The sequence below is a fragment of the Arabidopsis thaliana genome, chromosome 3 (assembly GCF_000001735.4).
Source record: "Arabidopsis thaliana chromosome 3, partial sequence".
NCBI lineage: Eukaryota > Viridiplantae > Streptophyta > Magnoliopsida > Brassicales > Brassicaceae > Arabidopsis > Arabidopsis thaliana.
Window position 1 is genome coordinate 15,268,871 of NC_003074.8, and position 23,558 is coordinate 15,292,428.

General features: G+C 34.6%; 1 protein-coding gene, 1 long non-coding RNA gene and 4 pseudogenes across 6 annotated transcripts; 2 read left to right on the top strand and 4 right to left on the bottom strand.

The window, feature by feature from the left end:
- Positions 1–2,966: 2,966 nt before the first annotated feature.
- Positions 2,967–6,173, bottom strand: AT3G43315 (annotated as a pseudogene; the record flags this gene model as incomplete). Its single annotated transcript has 1 exon — positions 2,967–6,173.
- A 417-nt stretch (positions 6,174–6,590) lies between these two features.
- Positions 6,591–8,123, bottom strand: AT3G43320 (annotated as a pseudogene; the record flags this gene model as incomplete). Its single annotated transcript has 1 exon — positions 6,591–8,123.
- Positions 8,124–10,476: 2,353 nt separating this feature from the next.
- Positions 10,477–13,038, top strand: AT3G43330 (annotated as a pseudogene; the record flags this gene model as incomplete). The annotated part of the gene is made up of 8 exons: positions 10,477–10,535; positions 10,686–10,771; positions 11,184–11,261; positions 11,340–11,561; positions 11,650–11,689; positions 11,911–12,087; positions 12,171–12,460; positions 12,521–13,038.
- Positions 13,039–15,990: 2,952 nt separating this feature from the next.
- On the bottom strand, positions 15,991–16,981 carry AT3G43340 (Pseudouridine synthase family protein; the record flags this gene model as incomplete). Its single annotated transcript, NM_114202.1, has 3 exons — positions 15,991–16,050; positions 16,371–16,427; positions 16,874–16,981. The coding sequence occupies 3 exons, from the start codon at positions 16,979–16,981 to the stop codon at positions 15,991–15,993; spliced, it is 225 nt and encodes a 74-aa protein (NP_189920.1).
- A 221-nt stretch (positions 16,982–17,202) lies between these two features.
- On the top strand, positions 17,203–21,938 carry AT3G43350 (annotated as a pseudogene; the record flags this gene model as incomplete). Its single annotated transcript has 8 exons — positions 17,203–17,358; positions 18,188–18,422; positions 18,572–18,692; positions 18,766–19,652; positions 19,750–20,004; positions 20,109–20,234; positions 20,730–21,077; positions 21,574–21,938.
- A 942-nt stretch (positions 21,939–22,880) lies between these two features.
- On the bottom strand, positions 22,881–23,470 carry AT3G06585. Its single transcript, NR_141263.1, has one exon. It is a non-coding gene; the product is annotated as an other RNA (long non-coding RNA).
- Between the last annotated feature and the right edge of the window lie 88 nt (positions 23,471–23,558).

Sequence of the window (23,558 nt, forward strand, 5' to 3'; positions counted from 1 at the left end):
GTCTCTTCCTCCTCAACTCACGAACCAGCTCTTTCTTCTCTTCTCACCGAACCAGTTCGATTCAAGCTTCTCTCTTCGCCGAACCAAGACGTTCTCGACGAACCACAACCAAGGAAGCGTGAACAAGAGAAAATAAAGAGATAAGGGAGAGAGAATTTATTTACCGTTTTGGTGAAATGATGCGGTGAGAAGGTAAAGAGTAAAAAAGAGGAGACATATATATAGGGAAAAATTATGCACAGTAAAATCCTTGGAATATTATCCACCGGAAAGAGTTCTGCACTCTGCTAAAAGCGTATCCACGGCGTAAAATCACCGGAGTTCCGCACTCCTAGGAAAACGCGCGCAAAGCGTAGAAATAAAAAATATATAATATTTTACATCTACGGTGTAATTTTCGTTTAGGCCAAATCGACATATTCCGATTCAAGAAATCCGCTCACCAGACTCTACAAAATTCTCGCCTGATGAACTAAGGGGGGGGGGCTTATTGTTGGACATGAGCTTCACCCTCAACATATCATTTGGCCCAAACAGAGACTTAAGTGTTTAATGGGCTTGTTGTCTCCAACAATTTAGCCTATTAAACGCAAGGGGCAAAACGGTAATTTACAGGAGGAGCAGAAGAATCTTTAGGTTAAGAGGCTTGTCCTATAAATAATGCACTATTGGCGAAATAGTGACACAGAAGATAATACCCAGAGAATCAGAGCAATATTCGGACTAAAACTCTTTGTCTTTCGGTTCGTTTTTGTTCTCGGTTCGTTTTGTCTTCGGTTCGTTTTGTTCTCAGTTCGTTTTGTTCTCGGTTCGTTTTAGTTCACGGTTCGTTTTTTTCTCAATTCAAGTCGTGTTACGTTGCCGATCGATAGAAATCACTTGTAACTATTCAACCGGCCTGTTGTTTACCCTTCTCGTTCGTCAGCTAATAAAAGATACTTCGTCTTCCCGAAAATCCCTTACTTATTCATTGTTACAACCTCGGTACAAACAGCGTGCCACTAGTTATTCAAAGTGCTACTGTAAATGTGATATACCAAAAATACTCTTAATGAAATTACTTACGATTGGTACAACTAAGAGATGATAGTACAACTGGTTCAAACGATAGATTATGGGACAAGTGGAACAAATGGTATTACAGTATTACTAAACGATAATAGTACAACTGATATAATTTACATATAAATAAGAACAACTGGTACAAATGGTTTTACTGAAAAAAAAGAAATTTTAATTCAAAACCCTAACACCGCCACCCTCTTTAATTCGCCTCTTCTTAACTTGTTTATTGTTTCTCCCGTCACCTTTCTTCCTAGAAGTTTGTAGACTGTGTTCTTTGTTTCACCAAACGATTTCGCATTACAAAGGAGAAAATCATGAAGAGATATTCATAGAGAAGAAGCATGAATAGAGATCTATGCTTTGTGAATCTTAGAAATCAATGGAAAAGAAACATGAAGAGAGATATATGAAGAAACGCAAAGAGAGATTGATGGAAAATAAAATATCTATGGAAAATAAGAGATCTAGAGTTTCATTGTGAAGATGATGGAGAAGACGAGAAATCTAAAATAATCAAAAAAAAAGAAGAAGAAGAAGAAGAGAAGAAGAAGGAGGCATGAAAAAAAAGAAAGAAGTGTAGATATGTTATTGGATTGGCAAAAGAAAGGATAAGAATACGTAAAAACTAGATTAGGTTAAGGGGTTTTAGTCTTTTCATAATTATTGATTAAATTTCTTTAAATTTAATTTCTAAAATAGAAGGGATGGCAAAATAGAATAAGTTTTGCGAGAAGGTGGCATAATAGCAATTGTTCCTCTTGAGTTTATCATCTTATCATGAAGGCTGCAGTCACTTCCGCTAAACATCTTTCTATTATTGATTTCAAAGACATATTTCAATGTCTTTAAATCTCATATAATATATCAAAAGGTTTTATGCAAAAAACCACTCAAAGTAATTTTTATTTTTTGCAAGTCAAACCTCCAAATCAAATAAAGGCATGTCAATACCACGAAATCAAAAGTCACCCGCAATATATCCTTTCAATGTAGTTATGATGTCCTCGATTTCATCATCTTGCGCTATTATCATGAATCCCAAATTTTGTCCACCAATTGTTCTCATTTAAGGGTTTCGAATTTTATTTAGATTTTTCACCATCTATTTTGGTCCACAGATTAGTTGAGTGTTGTTGTCTTCACCTACACGTTTTCAATTGCATATAATAAATTTAAATAATATGTTATATGGGGACAAGTTCAGATTGAATGAGTAATAGAATTAGATCAGGATAAATTCAGATCGAATGTTGAACAAGATAATATGTTATAACTGGATATTTTGTTATTTTGGAATAGAATGAGAAAAAATTTAATAATCTAGGTCGGTGAAGACAATAATGGTCAACTAATCTGTGGACCAAAATAGATGGTAAAAAATATAAATAAAATCTGAAACCCTTAAATGAGAATAATTGGTGGACAATATGTGGGATTTATGATAGTAGAGCAAGATGATGAAATCGGGGACAAGATCTACACGCAATAGATGAATTTCCAATCGGGGACAAGATATGGAGACAAAAACGAAAGTTAATTGTTTAATCTCAAGAGATATAATGTTTCTTGGTTAAAGCACACATATTTCGAGGGAAGAGAGATAAATAAAGAGGGAAAATAAATAGGGATGAAATATAAATATAGAAGAGATAAATAGGCAAGATAAATAAGAAAGGCAAATTGGTAATTTCAAAGACTAAATGTGGTAGGAGTTGAAAGGAAATTGTAAATGTGGTAGATTTTGAAAGAAATTGGGGAAATTTGGTATTTGTTGTAGTTTTCTCTTTTTTTTTTTTTTTTTTTTTGAATCTAGTGTTAAATTATATTCAAAAGTAAAATAACTGTTTTACATCAAGTGCAGCATTTTTTGAGAGTTTAAGCTAAATCAATTACAATCCTATTTAATTTAAATAAATTAAACTCTTGAAGCAAACCAAGTTTGAAGACTAGTGTCATATCTCTTGTCTCCCTTGAACAGAAGTGAAGAAAGGGTTCAGATCCTCTCCATGTATCCTCCCATTCCGTTCTTTCCAGATTGCGTATATAACCACCTGAAATACATACCGAGCTAGAAACCCTTCTACATGTTTACGTCGGCATGAGAGATAGACGATGTTCGTGTGCCAATCCGTTGAAAAATGAGACCCAAAAATATTCCTTGCTAGATTTGTCCATATGGCCGCAAAATAACCGCATTCAAAGAAGAGATGATCTCGGGTCTCTAGAGTATTATTGTAGAGAATACAATGCCCTGGAGCTCCCACATTCCAATGCATCGTCCGGTTCCTTGTAGATAATCTGTTGTGAGCTGCCAACCAAACACAGAAAGAGTATTTAGGGGTACCTTGAGAGAACCATACTTCTCGATGCCAATTAACCGTGGGTGAACCGGTTCTGAGATTATGCCAAGTATCTTTTGTAGAAAAATGTGCTCTATAAATATCATTATCCCCTTTACATAACACTATATCTGCTGCTTCCCTTTGATTCTCACAATGCAACACAAGTGCATTTTCTATATCCATAAGCAGATCTTCTCTGTGTCGTCGTCTCCGGCGATTAGCCCACGCCTCTGCCACCGTCATTTGCCATCCAATACCCATATCAACAACACCACGTTCACCTACAAGATCAGAAAGACGACCCAAGGCACACCACTGATCATGCCAAAAGGAGGTCGTTTGTCCATTCTTCACTTCTACTTTAAACAACGAGCTCGCCACTTCTCGATATTTAAGCAGCTTTCTCCATATCCATGATCCTGAACTTGAATGCTTTATGGACCAAAAAGATCTCCGTTTTAGTAAGTTAGCCTCAATCCATTTACCCCACAAAGAATTACCATGAGAGACAATTTTCCAAATCAACTTCAGACAACAAACATCATTCGCCTCTTTTAAGCACCTTAGTCCCAGTCCACCCTCTTGCCTTGGTTTACAAACCACCTCCCAAACCACCTTTGCCTTCTTTCGATTCATATCCGGACCCGACCACAGGAACGACGAACACAGTTTATTTATTTCTCGAATACACTCTCGTGGAAGCCGAAAAGCAGCCAGCCAGAAATTACACAACCTCCACAAAACTGAACTAATAAGGTTAAACCGACCTACAAAGGAGAGAAATCTTGCAGTCCAAGTGCCAATACGTTTCCTGATTTTCTCAAGGAGTGGAGAGTAATCTGCGGCTGAAAGACGTTTCGTAACAAGCGGAAGACCGAGATAACGAACAGGAAGAGAACCCACTTCAAAAGGAAAATTCTCTGCAATTTGTTGATGACCGTTTGCTGGAGAGCCGGCTAAAAACAGAGTAGATTTCTCCATACTAATTTTTAAACCGGACCAAACAGCAAACTCATTGAAAACTTTAACCACACCCTCAATTGATCGAATCTTGCCATCAGTTAGGATCATCTGCAAAACTTAAATGCGTTAGTCCAATGTTCTTGCAACCAGGATGGTAACCAAACTGTTTTACGCCTGCTGCCTTGTCCAACATTTTAGAGAGGACATCCATACTAATAGCAAATAAGTATGGTGATAGAGAACAACCCTGCCGGAGACCACGAGTGCTATTAAAATAGCCCGCTAGTTCGCCATTTACTTGAACCGAAAAAGAAGCAGTAGTGATACACAAGGTGATCCAGTGAATGAAGATCGGGGAGAAATTCATAGCACTAAGCGTATTCTGTAGGATTGAGCATTGAACAGAGTCAAACGCTTTCGAAATATCAACTTTTATAGCACAACGAGCTGAAATGGTGTCCTTGTGATAATCCTTCACTAACTCCGTGGCTAACAACAAATTTTCAATAAGGAGACGATCTTTCACAAAAGCTGATTGGTTGCTGGCTATGAAGTTAGGGAGCAATAACTTGAGACGGTTTGCAATTATTTTTGAAATGACCTTGTAGATCACATTACAACAGGAGATGGGTCGGTAATCCTTCATTTCTTTAGCCTCTTGCTTCTTAGGGATCAAAGCTAAAATTGTTGAGTTGATACCTTTTGGTAAGAATCCTTTCACAAAGAAGGATTGAATCGCTATAGTGAACTCAGTACCGATGATATCACATGTTGACTTAAAGAATTCCGAAGTATAGCCGTCAGGGCCCGGCGACTTATCGTTTGGCATAGAGAAAAGCACCTTTTTTATTTCCTCCCCTGACACTAGACGCGTAAGCATCGCATTGTCCTGCTCAGAACATCGAAAAGGTAATAGAGTTTGTAATTCCTCAACCGTGATCCCCTCATAGTCGTTTGGAACATGCTGCAAAAACTCTCAAAAGAATCTCTCAGCTTCCATCTTTATCTCCTCTGCATTTGCCGTGACAACCCCATTTGGACACTCGATCTCTCTAATTGAGTTCTGTGCTTCCCGAGTCTTGACTGCTCTGTGAAAACTCTTATTATTTTTATCCCCTACATCCAGCCAGTGAATTTTCGATTTTTGCTTAAGGTATCTCTCCTCTAAACCTGCAACCAAATCCCATCGATTATAAGCAATATTTTCTTCTTCCATGTTCCTTTGAGAAGGATTTTGCAGATTCTGTTATTGCTTTTGACAAAGCTGCTCAAAAGCTTCCCTTGCTTTGACCACCAAGTTTCCCATTGTGTCCTTGGCGAGATTCCTAATTTTCGGTTTAAGCAACTTTAGTTTCTTTGAGAAACGAAACAAAGATGATGTAGATAAAAAAATCGGTTCTGTCTCCCTCCAGAAGTTATCTACCATTGGTTTAAACTCCACCATATCCGCTATCACGTTAACAAACTTGAATGGCTTTCTCTTCCTTAGCAAAGTCGCATCAGTGGCAATAATACTAATTCGACAGCGCAAATGGTCTGAGCACCCCCCTGCCTCAAACACATTATATGACTGTGGAAAAGTTTGCGTCCATTTCTCATTGACCAGAACTCTATCCAACTTCTTTAAGATGAGATCATTTTCTCTCTTATTACACCACGTATAAACTGGACCATGAGATGTTTGATCGGTAAAAGAGCAGTAATTCACCACTGATTGAAAGTCTCTCATACCCGACGGTATGACAGGATTAACTTCAGCTCTAGAGTGTTCCGCCATGTCTAAGATCTCATTAAAATCTCCATAAATTAACCAAGGCTTGCTACTAATGATTGGAGAGTCAAAGTGATCTCTCAACTCACCCCATAACACCTTTCTTTCCTCAGGGAAGTTGGAGGCATAAACAAAAGAGCAAAAGAATTCTTCATCACTTTCTGCTAACTTAGCTGCACATGTTATCATTTGACCACTTTTATAAAAAGGAGTCAGCCGAACACTATCTCTCCACAGAACCCAAATACGTCCTCTGCTATTATATTCGTAATTTGTCAAAAGTGACCAATTCGAAAATAACGTACTACTCACCCAAGACATCTTACTCTCCTTTATTCTTGTTTCAAGCAAACAACCAAACTGAAATTTTTGACCTTCTAACCACTTTTTTACAACGGAATGCTTTGATGATTTATTTAAGCCCCTGACATTCCAGAAAAAACTCGACATTAATGATGATGAGGAGGGATCTTATTGCCTTGATCCCGGACAGGCTCTTTCTTCAAATGAGTATTTCCCTGAGGGATCACTTTGTGAGCAGTTTTTGATCCCCGTGGCTGTTGTTTTCTTGTCGGGTGAGATGACTTTGGGCAACGGTTTCTCCCACCTACCCCAGAAATGTCACTTGTTTGAAAATCTGTTTCCACTGCTTTCTCTGTTACCATACTTTGTCCCACAACATTTATCTCACTTGTTGTAGTCACAACTATTTCGTCCTCCCTTATGTCCTCCTGAACACTAAGAGGAGCATAAGGATTCGATAATAATGAGACTTCCCCAAATTTTAAAACCTCACTGTTTTTCATCGGACTCTTTGTGGTCTTCAGCGGAGATATCCAACCTTGATCTGTTTTTGTATTGGACTGTACCTTAGTTTCCAGAGCAACACTCACCCCAGACTGAGATGGGAGATTGTTAAACAATTCCTCAACCACCTTTGTTGACACATGCGCTTCCTCAACAACAATTTTTTGTGGCTCCTTCTCAGACACTGGAGAATTGTTCAGAGTCGATGTAGGCTTCTGCTTTTCCAGAAGACATGAATCTCGTAAATGTCCCCACTTCTTACAAACCTGACAATGTGGCGAAAGCCAAGGGTAGGAATAGTGTATCACAGCATCCAGCTCTCCTTCCTCTTCACCGGACAAGATATACTCCTTTGGTAGATCCTTTGTCAAATCCGCTTCGACTAAAATCTTAGCCTCCTCAAAACTTTCACATGCTTCTGTTTTTGGATGTAAGCGCACCGGTTTACCTACAACACTTGCGAGAAACTCAAGCCCTTTGTCTGTAAACATTGTTAACGGAACGTTTGAAAGAGTAACCCATAGCGGAATGGATTTCAAAGCCGGTTGAACATCCTCTGAGTATGGAGTCCATTTTGATATTATCATTGGAAGACCCATGATATTCCACATACGCCTATTCAGAATTCTATGTCTCATTGCTTCATTCCGAACACGAAACTTAACAGTTGATTCATTAACCTCCAACACGTCTATTAAAGTGGACTTGTCACCCAGCCTCCAAATTTTATTCACGATCATGTGGATTTTGCCAACATGCGGTGCTTTTGAATTTAGAATATTCCCAACCAAAAAATCTTCCCAAAGTGGTTTTGCACCCAAAAACACCTCCTTTGGTACAACCACTTTTTCCTGTCCATCGACTTCTACAACTTCGAACTTCTGTTTTGTGAAAGACCGCTTTTGCGCCGCTTGCAACCAAGATTTCTTTGTTACATGCGACGTTCCTCGACTAGCCTCTGAAGTAGCTTCCTGAGACTCCCCAACACCTAAAATCGACTTCCCTAAAACCAAACTGTCACTATTAGATCCCAAACCATCCTCCTTCTGATGACTCTCAACAATCTTCTCAGGACCATCGATTTGCTTGTGAACAACCACGCTTAGATCAGAGATCTGCAGTAAACCTTTCTCCCCAGTCACCGGCGGAGGCTGAGAAGCCACCAGCGGCTCCATACTTGCTCGAGACGCAAAGAAACCCTAATCGCTTTTGAAATCGCCCTCCACGTCAGCAGAGACAAAAGTTTAATTATTATAGCTCTTTTGTTGTAGTTTTCTCAATATTCAAATATACTTATTTAATTAACTTAAGAATGTAAGAATGTAACTTAAAGTGACAACATCGACACATAATGTTTTTCAATCCATTTAACAAGACATTCTACATTAGATAAATGCATGACAAATCCAAGATAATTTGTTCATTAACAAAATCTTCGTGACAAATAATACACATCATGTCGGTTTTTATACGCATTGCTTTTATTTGCTATGAAGATTAACATTTGCAAATAATCAATTCAATTAAAGTAACATGTTTTGGTATATATTCTAGGCCGGAATCAAAGAAACGTGAATTGCTTCTTGGTGCAAAATATCATTATCGAAATAGAAATCTTGATCAAAATGCATCGTTAATGAAAATATTAAAATGCATTAAGGTGAGTATTTAGTTGAAAAAGTAAGTTCACTAGCAATTAATAAGGATGAAATTCCTTTTAATAGCATGTACTTCTACAAATTTTAGGCTTTCATCCATAATCGATTAAAATTCTTTTCTTCTTACAAATAAATCTCGCGAAATAAAATCAACTACATTCAAATAAAATAACTTGAATTATATTTGGAATTATAACAGTCAAACCGCCGCAAGCATTACTCTAAAGGTTCGTCGACATTAAAGCTAGAAAATAATATTTAATACCATTTCAAATAATCTTTAAAGATTACAATATGCAATACAAAAGAAAAAATTATGCTATTATATTTCATTATAAAATAATTGATCAAATGAATCCACACAAAATTTGACAAAATACACACAATTTTAATTTATTAGTACCTAAATCCATCCATTCTCAATATATAACACAATAAGATAAATAAACATGTATTTGGTACTCAAACATCCATAAAATAAAATAACATATTTTATAAGAAAATACCCTAAAAATATAGAATAAACATGGGGATGAAAGAAATATGAATTATGTTTTTCTCACTGAAAATAATCCATTTATAGGGATTGAACAAGGCATGATTCGAAATCTAAGTTTTCTAACATAGTAATGATAAAAGCATTTGTTTATAAGCAAAATCCTTTAGAAAAAAAATAGAAAGTCGCAAATCTACATATTTTATAAAATAAAACATAAATTCAGAAGATTTATTTTTTTTCAAAATTTAAAAGAAAACTTACAAAATAGAAAGGAATAAGAATTTTGATAGATATTTTTAATAAAAAGTTGTGATTTTCATGAAGGATATATATTAAAATGATAAATATTGTAGGGGTTTAATTTAACAAACTTATCTCTTCTAAACTATGTAATTATTAGTTTGGGTTCTTGACCAAAAGTCACTTCTCTAAATTTTACTACGGTATATTATTCAAATCAAATTAAAATAATGATATAAATTTGTAACTTATTTTTGGATGTTGTCGAGCTACATAATTTGGGGAATTATGTCATATAATTAGTATACTTTAAAAAATATATATAATATTAATTATATTCAAAGAAAATTAAAAGCTTTTTTATAAATAAATGTAAAGTGTTTTTTAAAAAGCTATATCCTACTCTATTATTTGGGGAGTTCGTTTTAGAAATAAAATTGATTTTATTAATTAATTACATATTAATGCCATTAAAAAATCAATTCAACCTTAGTTTCTAAAAACAACAATATCTATCTATTAAACACACGGGTAAATGAATAATCAAACGAATATTTTTCTAATAGGTATATACCATATATTTCTACGATAATCTTAATAGTTTACTTTAATCCAAAATCTTCAAAATCTTAAGAAATATTTTTCTACAATAATCGCCATATGGCCCATATCTTCCTCTTAACAGATTATATTCTATTCAACAAATAATATTCCTTCTACCATAAATTGAATTTGAAAATACCATAAATTGTAAGAAACGGGATAAATTATATTCTTTTTCATGATAAACACATAGATATTATTAAATAAAAGTTAAGTTAAGTTATTCGTTGTGCCTGAATATATAAATTCTCAAACGTTTTGCATTTTCTCACAAAGATACGTTTGCAATTATTTGTCTTGCTATATCTTCCTCTTAACAAATAATATTTCATATAACAAATATTATTGCTTCTACCAGAATATTTCACTAACTAATTTATGCTAACAAACTTATCAAATCGAAGATCTCTATCTATCTAATCCACCCAGCACTTATTATAAATAAACGTCCAGAGTAGGAATACCTTCACGATGTCAATGTGCCTTCTCTCATAAACCAATTCATTACTCACTACAAAACCAAACAAAATGGGTGAAGTGAGTCCATACACAGCTATCAAAAACTTGAAACATTTCAAAACCTCTTGGTGTATTCAAGTTAAAATTCTTCATGCGTGAAATCATTATACCAAGGGTTCTCGGATGTCTTATGAAATGATGTTAGCAGATGAGGATGTAAGTATTTTAGGCTTTACAAGTTGTCTATAATCTTAATGGTTGTCTTTTATTGTTTTCAGCTCTCGCATTCACATTTTCTTATGCTATTTTCAGGGAAACAAAATTCAAGCAGGAATAAAAAAGAACATCTACTCAAACTACAGAGGTATGTGAAGATAGGAGACTGGAAAATCATCGAGGAATTTTCAGTGACTAAGGCGACATGACTATACCGATCAACAACTCATCCATACAGAATAAATATCCAAAGCTCTACTCGATTCTCCAACTCTTCAACAATTTCAGACGAGATTTGGCTTGATTTGGTGAATTTTAATGATGTGCTAAGTGTAACTTTAGATCAAAACAAGCTGGTTGGTGAGTGAAATTTCCAATGATGAACTCTTTTAGTCTTTGTATATATAACATAGATTAGTTATTACTCTCATTTATTGACTTTGTATATTACTCTTTATATAGATGTAATTGGTTATCTTGTGAATGTTGGAAAAATCCAACTCTTGGATGTACAAGGCAAACCTACCAACCAGATGATGATTTCCTTAATTATAATGTAGGTTATGCCGAGGAGAATGGTACCAATACTGATACAGATGAAGATGATGACTGGTCTGATTATCATAATTCATCAGAAAGTAAGACTATATATGTTTACTTTTTCCGTCTCTAAAAGATATTCTCATTTAATAACTATCATGTTCAAATAATAATAGGTGACTATGAAGAGAACTTGCAAGAAGATTTCTATTGGAGCAGCCAAGAAGAATGTTCTTCATATTCATCGTTAGATGAAGATGTTAATGCTGAAGATATGGCTCAAATCCCAGATGACATTATTTATGAAGCAAAAGATAAATTTGACATACTTAATATGTTAGAGAATGCTTTTGGAAAGCCTAAGTCAAAGCCTGTGATTCCACCTAACCCAAAAAGTGGTATAATCTTCATTTTAACTCATTTATTAGTTTCCAAAGCTATAGTTCCGATAGGGAAACTAATTTTATGAACTTATGTTTTGTTCAGCTTATGTCGATGAAGGTGATCCAGTTTACAGTTGTGACAAGTGTGGTGCTATTTTTTGGTATGGGGAACGTTTAAACAAGAGGAGGAATTCAAGAAATCCAATATATTCAGGATGTTGTATGCAAAGACAGATCGTATTGCCTTCCCTGAAGGAATCGCCTGAATTTTTGTGGCATTTGGTTACAAGTGATGATGAACTCGCTAAGCATTTTAGAGAAAATATCAGAGCTTACAACATGTTGTTCTCATTCACATCTATAGGGGTAAAGTAGATCATTGTCTTCCTAAGGATCGTGGGCCTAACATGTTTGCAATACAAGGTGAAAATTACTATCTCATGGGTGCTTTGAAACCAAAATCAGGTGCTAAAGCAAAGTTTCAACAGCTGTATATTGTTGATACTGAAAATGAGGTTAAGAACAGATATAACATAATGAGGTATCTTCTATTTTATTTTCAATCTTTACAACTATACAATTCAGTACTACATCACTAAACTAATTTGTTTCTCTATTATTCAGCAATGAGAACGAATCTGAAAACGGCCAGAAGAAGAAAAAAATCATGAAGCTTTTAAATCGGGTAAACCCTCATGTGAAGGCATTTAGATATGCAAGAGACAGATTTAATACAGATGCGCAAGAAAGTTTTCACATGAGAATTATTGCTGCTCGAAAAACTGACCCAAGGATATACAATCTGCCTACTGCATCTGAAGTTGCTGCATTAATTCCAGGAGATTTCCATGAAGACATGGATAAACTTGATATTGTGTTACAGGAAACTACTTCGGGGAAGTTAAAAAGAATCAGTTAACTACATGTTTCCTACCTAGCTTTGCAATATCCTCTATTATTCGCACGCGGGGAAGATGGTTATAGACTTGGCATAAAGAAAGCTAGAACAAATGGTCATGGCGATGGAAAAAAAGAACAGAAAGACGTAAGCATGAGACAATGGTTTGCATATCGTCTACAAGAAAGGAAGGCGGAGAAACACATTTTATTTCGTTCTAAGCGTTTGCTGCAGCAGTTCATAGTTGATGCTTACACTATGATTGAGTCTAACAGGCTGAGGTATATTAAGAAGAATCAACCAAAATTCAGAAGTTCTACCAGAGAACCAATTCAGAATGCATCGAACTCTGGAAACAATGATTTGGAAAACCAAGGTAAAGAAGTTAAAATTCCAGCTTCTTTTACAGGCGGACCAAGGTACATGACAAACAACTATTTGGATGCAATGGCTATTTGCAAACACTTTGGATTTCCATCACTTTTCATAACGTTTACTTGCAATCCAAAGTGGCCTGAAATAGTTAGATTCTGTAAAGAGAGGAACTTGAAGTCTGAAGATAGACAAGACATCATTTGTCGGATTTTAAGATGAAGCTTGATAATCTTATGCATGATCTAACCATCAAACACCTACTTGGGAAAACAGTTTCAAGTATGTATAATTTCAATCTGATAGCTATAGTATTACTCGTGTGATTTTATATAAACGTTCCTGTCAATATTAACATATTACTACATGTATTTTTCATTTTGGGTTATATAATCTTGAATCCTACTATTATTATATAAACGTTGCTTTCGAGTTAAAATTAACCTTTAAAATATCTTGATGACCCAAACATTGCTCCTAATCTCTTTGCTTTTATTCGTGAAATATATTTAAATGGGTAATAGTATGCAACAATTTAAATTCAAAGAACACTACTGTTTCATTACTCTAATGGAGACTTAGTTAAAGACGGCTTATTGAGAATATTAAAAATCTAAAGATACAAAAAAATCTATAATGCTCCTAACTGGTCGCTGAAAATTATTCAACATTTTTTATTTTTTGTAGGCATGTACACAATTGAATTTCAGAAAAGATGACTTCCCCATGCACACATATTGTTATTCATGCATCCTACCAGTAAGTTGTCTACAGCCGAAGACACTGACAAAGTTATAACTGCTGAAATTCCTAATAAGAAAAAGAAACCAAAGCTGTATGCAGTGGTTAAAGACTGTATGATCATGGACCGTGTGGTGTTGGTCATCCGAATTCACCATGTATGGAGAATGGACAATGTAAAAAGTATTTTCCAAAGAGCTATTCTGACACTACTAAGGTTGATAATGATGGGTTTCCAGTTTATAGAAGATGTAACACTGGTATTTACGTCGAGAAGAACGGTTTTCAATGCGATAATCGTTACGTCATCCCATATAATGAAAAGCTATCTCTACGTTATCAGGCTCATATTAATGTGGAATGGTGTAATCATCCAGGTTCAATAAAATATCTTTTTAAGTATGTTCATAAAGGACATGACCGTGTAACAATGACTGTTGAGCCAAATGACCAAGATACTGCTAAAAAGGAGAAGGACGAAGTGAAGGATTACTTTGATTGCAGGTAATTTCTTTAGTATTTGCATTACTTTTAGACACATAAAGTAATTATTATATCTCACATTGTTAATTGCAGTTCTTTTTTAATTATAACAGGTACGTTTCAGCTTGTGAAGCTATGTTGAGAATTTTCAAATTTCCCATACACTATAGAACAACACCAATTGTTAAACTTTTCTTTCATGAAGAAGGAAAACAACCAGTTTATTATAAACCAGGTCAGACATATATATTGTATTGACGTCCATTATTTGGGAAGTATGATGACACATATATAAAGTTTTATTCTATTAAACGTTTGAGACTATAATGACTTTATATACTTCTACCGAATTTGGAGATGAATTGTGCTAGCCGAATAGTAAAGTTATTATTTTATTATCACGTTATACATAGAATGAATTTTTATTTGGTTGTGTAGAAGAGTTTATTTTACTATTGTCTTAAACATGGAATCATTTTGTTTTGTTTGAAATTATCATAAACTATGTACATGTAATTAAGATAATATTGGTGTAGCATCCGCATAATGGAATCATTTTAAAGGAATCATTTTGTTTAGATATAAACTATCATAACCTATGTATGTGTAATTAAGATATTGTTATTGTAGCATGCGAAATATTATTAAACAATGTACGTGTAATCATTTTACTGTCACCACTTCGTAAAAATAGAAACATGATACAATATATAATATTATTAAACAATGTACGTGTAATCATTTTACCGTCACCACACTACAAGAAATATCCACATTGTTAGCATGAGAGAAGAGCTATTAAATGTCATCAATAGCGTTTTCATAAACGCTATGTTATGCCCCTGTTATGATAGACCCCTTATATACAATATCATTCTATTATGCTATTATATGTCGTTCTATTATAACACTAATCAATTGTTTTAATATACTTTCTTGTAGCACATATTTAGTGCTGTTTTATATTGTTTCATTACACATTTATTCGATGTTTTGTTATATTGTGTCGTAACACTTTTATTTTGCTATTTGATTTATGTAATTTTTCTATTTTTACCCTATTTTACAGAATTTATTAAATTAGATTTATCAATAAATTTATATTTCATAAATCATCAACATACATAATATATATATATATATATATATATATATATTGTATTAACCAAAACAAGTCTTACATACCATCATACCAATACAAATCTTATACCAATATCATAATTAAGTGTCGCCAAATATTAACAAAGAGACATAATTCTTGAGGTGAACTAGGTTAAAAGAGTAAAAGCAAGCAACTTTGAATGGTGAAGGAAAGAGATGAACTTCTTGAAGCCTTACTAGCGTTCTCCTGTTCCTCTGCCAATGCTCAAGCTGATTAAGGTTTCCAAGAAGTGCATAAGTGAGGGTTGCAGAGATGAGATGATTAAGCTCTCCAACTGAAAAGCTCATTACCAAAGTGAAGACAATCAACATCTAATCAAGCAATACATCAAAACTGTTGAATAATCTTAGTCACAACATCCCATGTATGATCTATCTTACTTTTATAGCTTCACATTCTTAGATAAAACATCAATGTGATAAGAATTCATGAAGATAGAGATGTAATAGGAGAATGAAAGTTTACCTCAGACATTAATTTCTTGAGAATCTCTTGCTTCAGCAGCTCTTCTCTTGTCAGGTCAAGGTCAGATAATTTATTGGTCTCTGGTTCACCTTAAGCACTGAATAATATATATAAAGTCACCTTAGCTTCAAAAGAAACAAGAATATGCCACAGCTTCACACACGGATAGAACCTATAGATAGAAAAGTAGGAGATTCAAACAAACCAACGTTTTGATTTTTACTGACCAAGTTTTATTTACAGTAGCAGACTAAAATAACCAGACGGATTAGTATCGAAAAGAAAAACATAAACAAAGGTGAAGCCAGAAATGCAGAGAAACATTACCCAAGATCTGAAGGAAGTCTGACTCCACCTATACGGACACGCTTCAATGAATCAACCTGGAACAAGTCAAGGCATAAAGAATTAGAATGAGTTTAGATACACGTAAAAGAGATACAAGTCTATTAAAGGCAAAAGTGAAACGATTTGGAAATCTCTCTTATCATTCAGTGGATGAACATAAATCAAATCTCATAATACAAAATTTGCAATTCCAACGTTAGTTCACCAATGAGTATGTTCACAAGAAATGGAGTATTGATAACATATTAAGCCAATGTTATTTTTAGACTATTATGGAGCTCTTATTCTAATTCGAGAAGAAGGGAAGACCAAAATATGAAAGGAGACATTTTCACTGGAAAAGAAGAAAGCTGACCTCAAGCCCAACATTTTTCACTAATTCCCTGACTTCATGATTTCTTCCTTCGTGAACCTGCACAGATCCACACAATACATGTTAATTCAGCTGAAACAAATCATGCAACCAACATCAATAGGTTAGATAGTGTTAACGCGTTTGGTTTATGAACCTATAAAATTGTCAAATAAAAAAACTACGACACTATTTTTAGTAGAAAAAACCACAATCTTCAGAAGCTATACAAGGTAGGGGAAGTTATATCACTGGATTTCAGTAACATAGTTTGAAGTTAGGTCAAAACTCTGGCAGTCAGAAATAAAGAGAATCCTAAAGTCTAGATAATGTATGTGGAGATACTTTGTCGTTCCTATACTTAAAAATCCAATGTGACTACGATATGTCTCATCTAATTTTTTACAAGATAATCTAGGACTAGCAAACAGCATAAGGACTGGTGACACCTTTTAGAATCTATAACAACAGAGAACTTTAAAACTGAGAAAGCTTTGGAAAAGTACCACTATACGCAGCCATGCTCTTGGTATATCATGCTGCTTTGGCATCAACTCAACTAAATCTGGGACACAGTGGATTCCTTCCACCATTGTGCCTTCACTGATTGCCATTAAGTGTCGTTTGTGTATATCACCTACAACCGTGGTAATATATCTGCAATTTTAAAAACGAAAGATAATAAGAGCTACAAAACCTTTGAACTACTTAGACAGAACATAAATGTTCAAGGAAACAAACAACCGTTCCTTATCTCTATTTCTCCGATCCGGTTCAAGATCTCGTTCACGACGGTCACGCTCACAGTTCTCTCTCACTCTCTATCTCTATCCCTATGGCGGTGTCGATCTCGCCATCTATCTTTCTCCATGTCGCAGTCACGACGGAATGGACGCGAAATGAGCGGTGGAGTCTAAAAGACCTAGCTCTCATTTGGGGGAAAATTGATGATGAAGATGGTGTTCCTCCGGTGACGACGGAGGCTACGAAGGTGTTTTTGGAAGGGATTGTGTCTCTTGTGTAGAGAAGAGTGAGGAGGAACACGACGGTGAAGAAAGTGACCTAGATCTGATTTGGGGATTTTTTGTTTTCTACTGTTTTGTTGTTGAGGGGAAAGTTTTTTTTTTTTTGCTTGGGGTATATAGATTGTGAGACTAAAAATTTTTTGGATCTGAAAATTTATGGCGCTTAAGTGAATTTTTCATCGAAGTATTGGCGGAATAAGTGATTTCAGCTTTCGGTTTAGTGATTTTTGATCTTAGCCTTGTAGTACTGCTATTATATAGTAATGAAAAAGTAAAATTCATTTTTCATAGCAGTGACGGAAAATGAGCTATCGTCATATGCTATCAATGTAGATATTTCTTGTAGTGGGCCACTTCGTAAAAATAGAAACATGATACAGTATATAATGTTGTTGTAGCATGCGCATAATGGAATCATTTTTTTAGATAAAAATTATCATAACCTATGTATGTGTAATTAAGATATTGTTATATTCTAGGTGAAACAACGGAGAGTGTAATAGATCGATTAAGTTACGAAGCAACACAATTTTTAGCATGGTTTCAGCTTAACAAGAAGCCTCCAAGTAGAACAGTCCGTGCTAATGCCAAAAAACTACCAAAAGCAGCTCCAGATCCAACAACGCTCTTATTTGAAGAATTCCAAATCACTTCACTTGGAACAGCAAAGAAAAGAAATTCATGATCAGAGAAAGGGGATTTGCTATTGGAAGGATTAACTTTGTTCCACGGACAATAGAAGATGCTTATTATTTGAGAATTCTCTTAAACATCAAAAGAGGTGTTACAAGTTAGAAAGATCTAAAAACTGTGAAAGGTGTAGTTCACAAATCATTCAGAGATGCGGTTTTTGCTTTAGGCTTGCTTGACGATGACAAAGAGTACATCAACGCGATTAAAGATGCAAATTTTTGGTGCTCTGCCAAGTATGTTCGTAGGCTATTTGTCATCATGCTACTTTCAGAAAGTTTAACCAAACCAGAGATGGTATGGGACGAAACCTGGAGGATTCTATCTAAGGATATTGAGCGTAGAAAAAAAAAAGAATGGAAGTGACCAGGTCTGTCTCTTCAATATATATATTTAATTATATATAAATCAGATTATATGACATTAACTATTCATAGACATTTATATTAGTTGTGTGACTAACGTTCAATGTCTTTATAAATGTTGCAGATCTTCAGCTAAGTGATGAGGAAAGACAACAATATTGTTTGCAAGAGATAGCCAGGCTACTTACCAAAAACGGAGTTTCACTTTCAAAATGGAACAGATGCCACAAATTTCAGATGAACACGTTGAAAAATGCAACCATTTTATATTAGATGAACGCAAGTACGACCGTGCATATTTGACAGAAAAGCATGAAGAATGGTTGACTATGGTGACTTCAGAGCAAAGAAGATATATGATGAGATTATGGATGTTGTGTTACATGACAGAGGCGGAGTGTTTTTTGTTTACGGTTTTGGAGGCACCGGAAAAACTTTTCTATGGAAATTATTATCTGCTGCCGTTAGATCAAAAGGAGACATATCATTAAACGTCGCATCTAGCGGTATTGCTGCTCTACGTTTAGATGGCGGCAGAACAGCACACTCTAGGTTTGATATTCCTATAAACCCCAATGAATCCTCTACATGTAACATTTCACGTGGTTCAGATCTTGGTGAGTTGGTCAAAGAGGCAAAACTAATTATTTGGGATGAAGCTCCTATGATGAGTAAGCATTGCTTTGAGTCTTTGGATAGAACTTTAAAAGATATTGTGAATAATCCAGGGGACAAGCCTTTGGGTGGTAAGGTTATAGTTTTTGGAGGTGATTTCAGACAAGTGTTACCGGTGATAAATGGTGCTGGTAGAGAAGAGATTGTTTTTGCTGCACTAAATTCTTCTTATATCTGGGAGCACTCCAAAGTTTTGGAGCTAACAAAGAACATGAGACTTCTTGCAGACATTAGTGAGCATGAAAAGCGAGATATCGAGGATTTTTCCAAGTGGATACTAGATGTTGGGGATGGGAAAATTTCACAGCCCAATGATGGAATTGCTTTGATTGATATCCCAGAAGAATTTCTTATTAATGGGGATAATGATCCGGTGGAATCAATCATAGAGGCAGTTTACGGAAATACTTTTATGGAGGAGAAAGACCCAAAGAAGACCGATTATCCCCAATATCAAGGAAGAGCGATTCTTTGTCCTACTAATGAGGATGTGAATTCCATAAACGAGCATATGATGAGAATGTTAGATGGTAAGTTAAACTTTAACCAAACACTATTGTATTTTCGCTGAAATTACTTAATCTCAAATAGCGTTTTACTAAAATTTGGTATTCATTATGTTTGTAGGTGAAGAAAGAATCTACCTAAGTTCTGATAGTATAGACCCTGCTGACATAAGTTCTGCGAATAATGCTGCTTATTTAGCTGATTTTTTAAACAACGTCAGAGTTTATGGATTGCCGAACCATTGCTTGCGCTTGAAAGTTGGTTGTCCAGTCATGTTGTTGAGAAACATGGATCCTAATAAAGGTTTATGCAATGGGACAAGATTACAGGTCACTCAAATGACAGATACTATAATACAAGCTAGATTTATTACAGGTAATAGAGTTGGTAAGATTGTTCTGATTCCTAGGATGCTAATCACACCATCAGATACAAGATTACCTTTCAAAATGAGGCGTAGCAATTTGCTCTATCTGTAGCTTTTGCCATGACCATAAATAAGAGTCAAGGGCAGACACTAGAGTCTGTTGGACTTTATTTGCCTAGGCCTGTGTTTTCACATGGACAACTATACGTGGCAATCTCTAGAGTGACGTCAAAAACTAGTACGAAGTTTTTTTAAGCCACCATTTTAATTACTATAATATGTATACGATTATTAATCTTCCACAAATATCAGGTTTGAAGATTCTTATAACAGACAAGAAAGGAAAACCGCAGAAAAAAACAATGAATGTTGTTTTTAAAGAAATGTTTCAAAACCTACACTAAGACAATTATGGAAAGAAAGATATGGGATTCCTAGTCAACCAGGTTATTAAATTAAGAAATCAAAAACGTTTTTCAGTTTTTTATAGGATTACATTCAACGTAATATTTGGCACTAATGAAGTTATTTTACAAATTTCATGCTCACAGATATAGTTGCATCAAATCAAGGAATAAAGATGCTCAAGCATTGTCAGGACGTGTTAAATGGAATAAGAATTGGTAAAAAACTCAACTGGATTTTCTTAACTATGTTATAGTTCGAAAGAAACTTACGGTTTTTTAATTTCTTTATTACTCTGATTATGTCTAATATTGGTTGCTCTTGAAAGTTGGTTGTCCGGTCATGTTGTTGAGAAACATGGATCCTAATAAAGGTTTATGCAATGGGACAAGATTACAGGTCACTCAAATGGCAGATACTGTAATACAAGCTAGATTTATTACAGGTAATAGAGTTGGTAAGATTGTTCTGATTCCTAGGATGCTAATCACACCATCAGATACAAGATTACCTTTCAAAATGAGGCGTAAGCAATTTGCTCTATCTGTAGCTTTTGCCATGACCATAAATAAGAGTCAAGGGCAGACACTAGAGTCTGTTGGACTTTATTTGCCTAGGCCTGTGTTTTCACATGGGCAACTATACGTGGCAATCTCTAGAGTGACGTCAAAAACTGGTACAAAGTTTTCTTAAGCCACCATTTTAATTACTATAATATGTATACGATTATTAATCTTCCACAAATATCAGGTTTGAAGATTCTTATAACAGACAAGAAAGGAAAACCACAGAAAAAAACAATGAATGTTGTTTTTAAAGAAATGTTTCAAAACCTACACTAAGACAATTATGGAAAGAAAGATATGGGATTCCTAGTCAACCAGGTTAATAAATTAAGAAATCAAAAACGTTTTTCAGTTTTTTTATAGGATTACATTCAACGTAATATTTGGCACTAATGAAGTTATTTTACAAATTTCATGCTCACAGATTTAGTTGCATCAAATCAAGGAATAAAGATGCTCAAGCATTGTCAGGACGTGTTAAATGGAATAAGAATTGGTAAAAAACTCAACTGGATTTTCTTAACTATGTTATAGTTCGAAAGAAACTTACGTTTTTTTAATTTCTTTATTACTCTGATTATGTCTAATATTGGTTGCTCTTGAAAGTTGGTTGTCCGGTCATGTTGTTGAGAAACATGGATCCTAATAAAGGTTTATGCAATGGGACAAGATTACAGGTCACTCAAATGGCAGATACTGTAATACAAGCTAGATTTATTACAGGTAATAGAGTTGGTAAGATTGTTCTGATTCCTAGGATGCTAATCACACCATTAGATACAAGATTACCTTTCAAAATGAGGCGTAAGCAATTTGCTCTATCTGTAGCTTTTGCCATGACCATAAATAAGAGTCAAGGGCAGACACTAGAATCTGTTGGACTTTATTTGCCTAGGCCTGTGTTTTCACATGGGCAACTATACGTGGCAATCTCTAGAGTGACGTCAAAAACTGGTACAAAGTTTTCTTAAGCCACCATTTTAATTACTATAATATGTATACGATTATTAATCTTCCACAAATATCAGGTTTGAAGATTCTTATAACAGACAAGAAAGGAAAACCACAGAAAAAAACAATGAATGTTGTTTTTAAAGAAATGTTTCAAAACCTACACTAAGACAATTATGGAAAGAAAGATATGGGATTCCTAGTCAACCAGGTTAATAAATTAAGAAATCAAAAACGTTTTTCAGTTTTTTTATAGGATTACATTCAACGTAATATTTGGCACTAATGAAGTTATTTTACAAATTTCATGCTCACAGATTTAGTTGCATCAAATCAAGGAATAAAGATGCTCAAGCATTGTCAGGACGTGTTAAATGGAATAAGAGTTGGTAAAAAACTCAACTGGATTTTCTTAAGTATGTTATAGTTCGAAATAAACTTATGGTTTTTTAATTTCTTTATTACTCTGATTATGTCTAATATTCGAATATGAGATTGAATATTTCTTTACTATATAAAGACACGACGCAGTCAACATCATCCATTCAAAATAAGATTTTAGGAATCAGGTGCTAACCTTTATACACATATTAGGATCTGAAGTTGATGTCGCCTGCTACTTCATGTTTAGTTTGTCCTTCTTATATAGATTTACACTAATCCAAAAGCTTCAGCTGGTGCAAACCTGCATTTAAATTTGTAACAGATTAGAGTTCTTCTTAAGAGAACTTACTTGATAATATAACAAGTTAAACCTTAAGCTGTCTTAAATATATAAGTAGCTTTTTCAATCTTTAAATAGAGCTATTGGATTCTCGAACAACAATATATAATATACTACTTAGCTTTCATGTATAAGGACGACCAAATTCATATATGACCTTCATGTGGCAACAATCAGCTATGGGATTTACATATTCCTTTTGGCTCCATATCTCATCAAGCTCGCCTTCCTTTCCAATTTTATATCAAAAAATAAATCAGACAAAATAGGAGATTGCAAAGCAAAACTTGAGACAAGATTCATGATTCTAGGAAAGAAAACATACTTGAAACGCACATAAGAGAGGGGTTGATTAGCCTGTTGCAATGTTTTTTTTGTGTTCTGTTTTGGAAGTCAATCAGTTACAAGAAGTGGATGAGGATGAAACAGGCTTTCGTCAACTAATTACAACGAATGATGAAACATTTACGCTATAAATACTTATCTTAACAAACTCAATCATCAAATAAACACAACAAATGGGAAACTGCATATGCGTAACGGAAAAACCGACGATGACGTGGTCAGGAGACGATAGTGGATCATATAACAAGAGGAGGAGAAGAAGAAGAAGATGCACCGTGTTCATAAATATATGTGTATGTAGTATTCTATTGATTTTCAATGACTCGGAATTCAATAAGAACCCAATTAGTTTCAATGTCAAGAAGAAGAAAGACCAGACACGCTTTCATTTCTATCTTCCCTGGTCATGAAAGAAACATTTATGTTATCGAAAACTAAATCTATTGAATAGCTTCCAAAAAACTCGAAGAAGACAAGAATACGATAAAGAAACAAAGAATATAGTACAGAACATCTTATTCATATCACTTCACCATAACTACTTTGAGAACAACTTCAGTTAAAAAAGAAA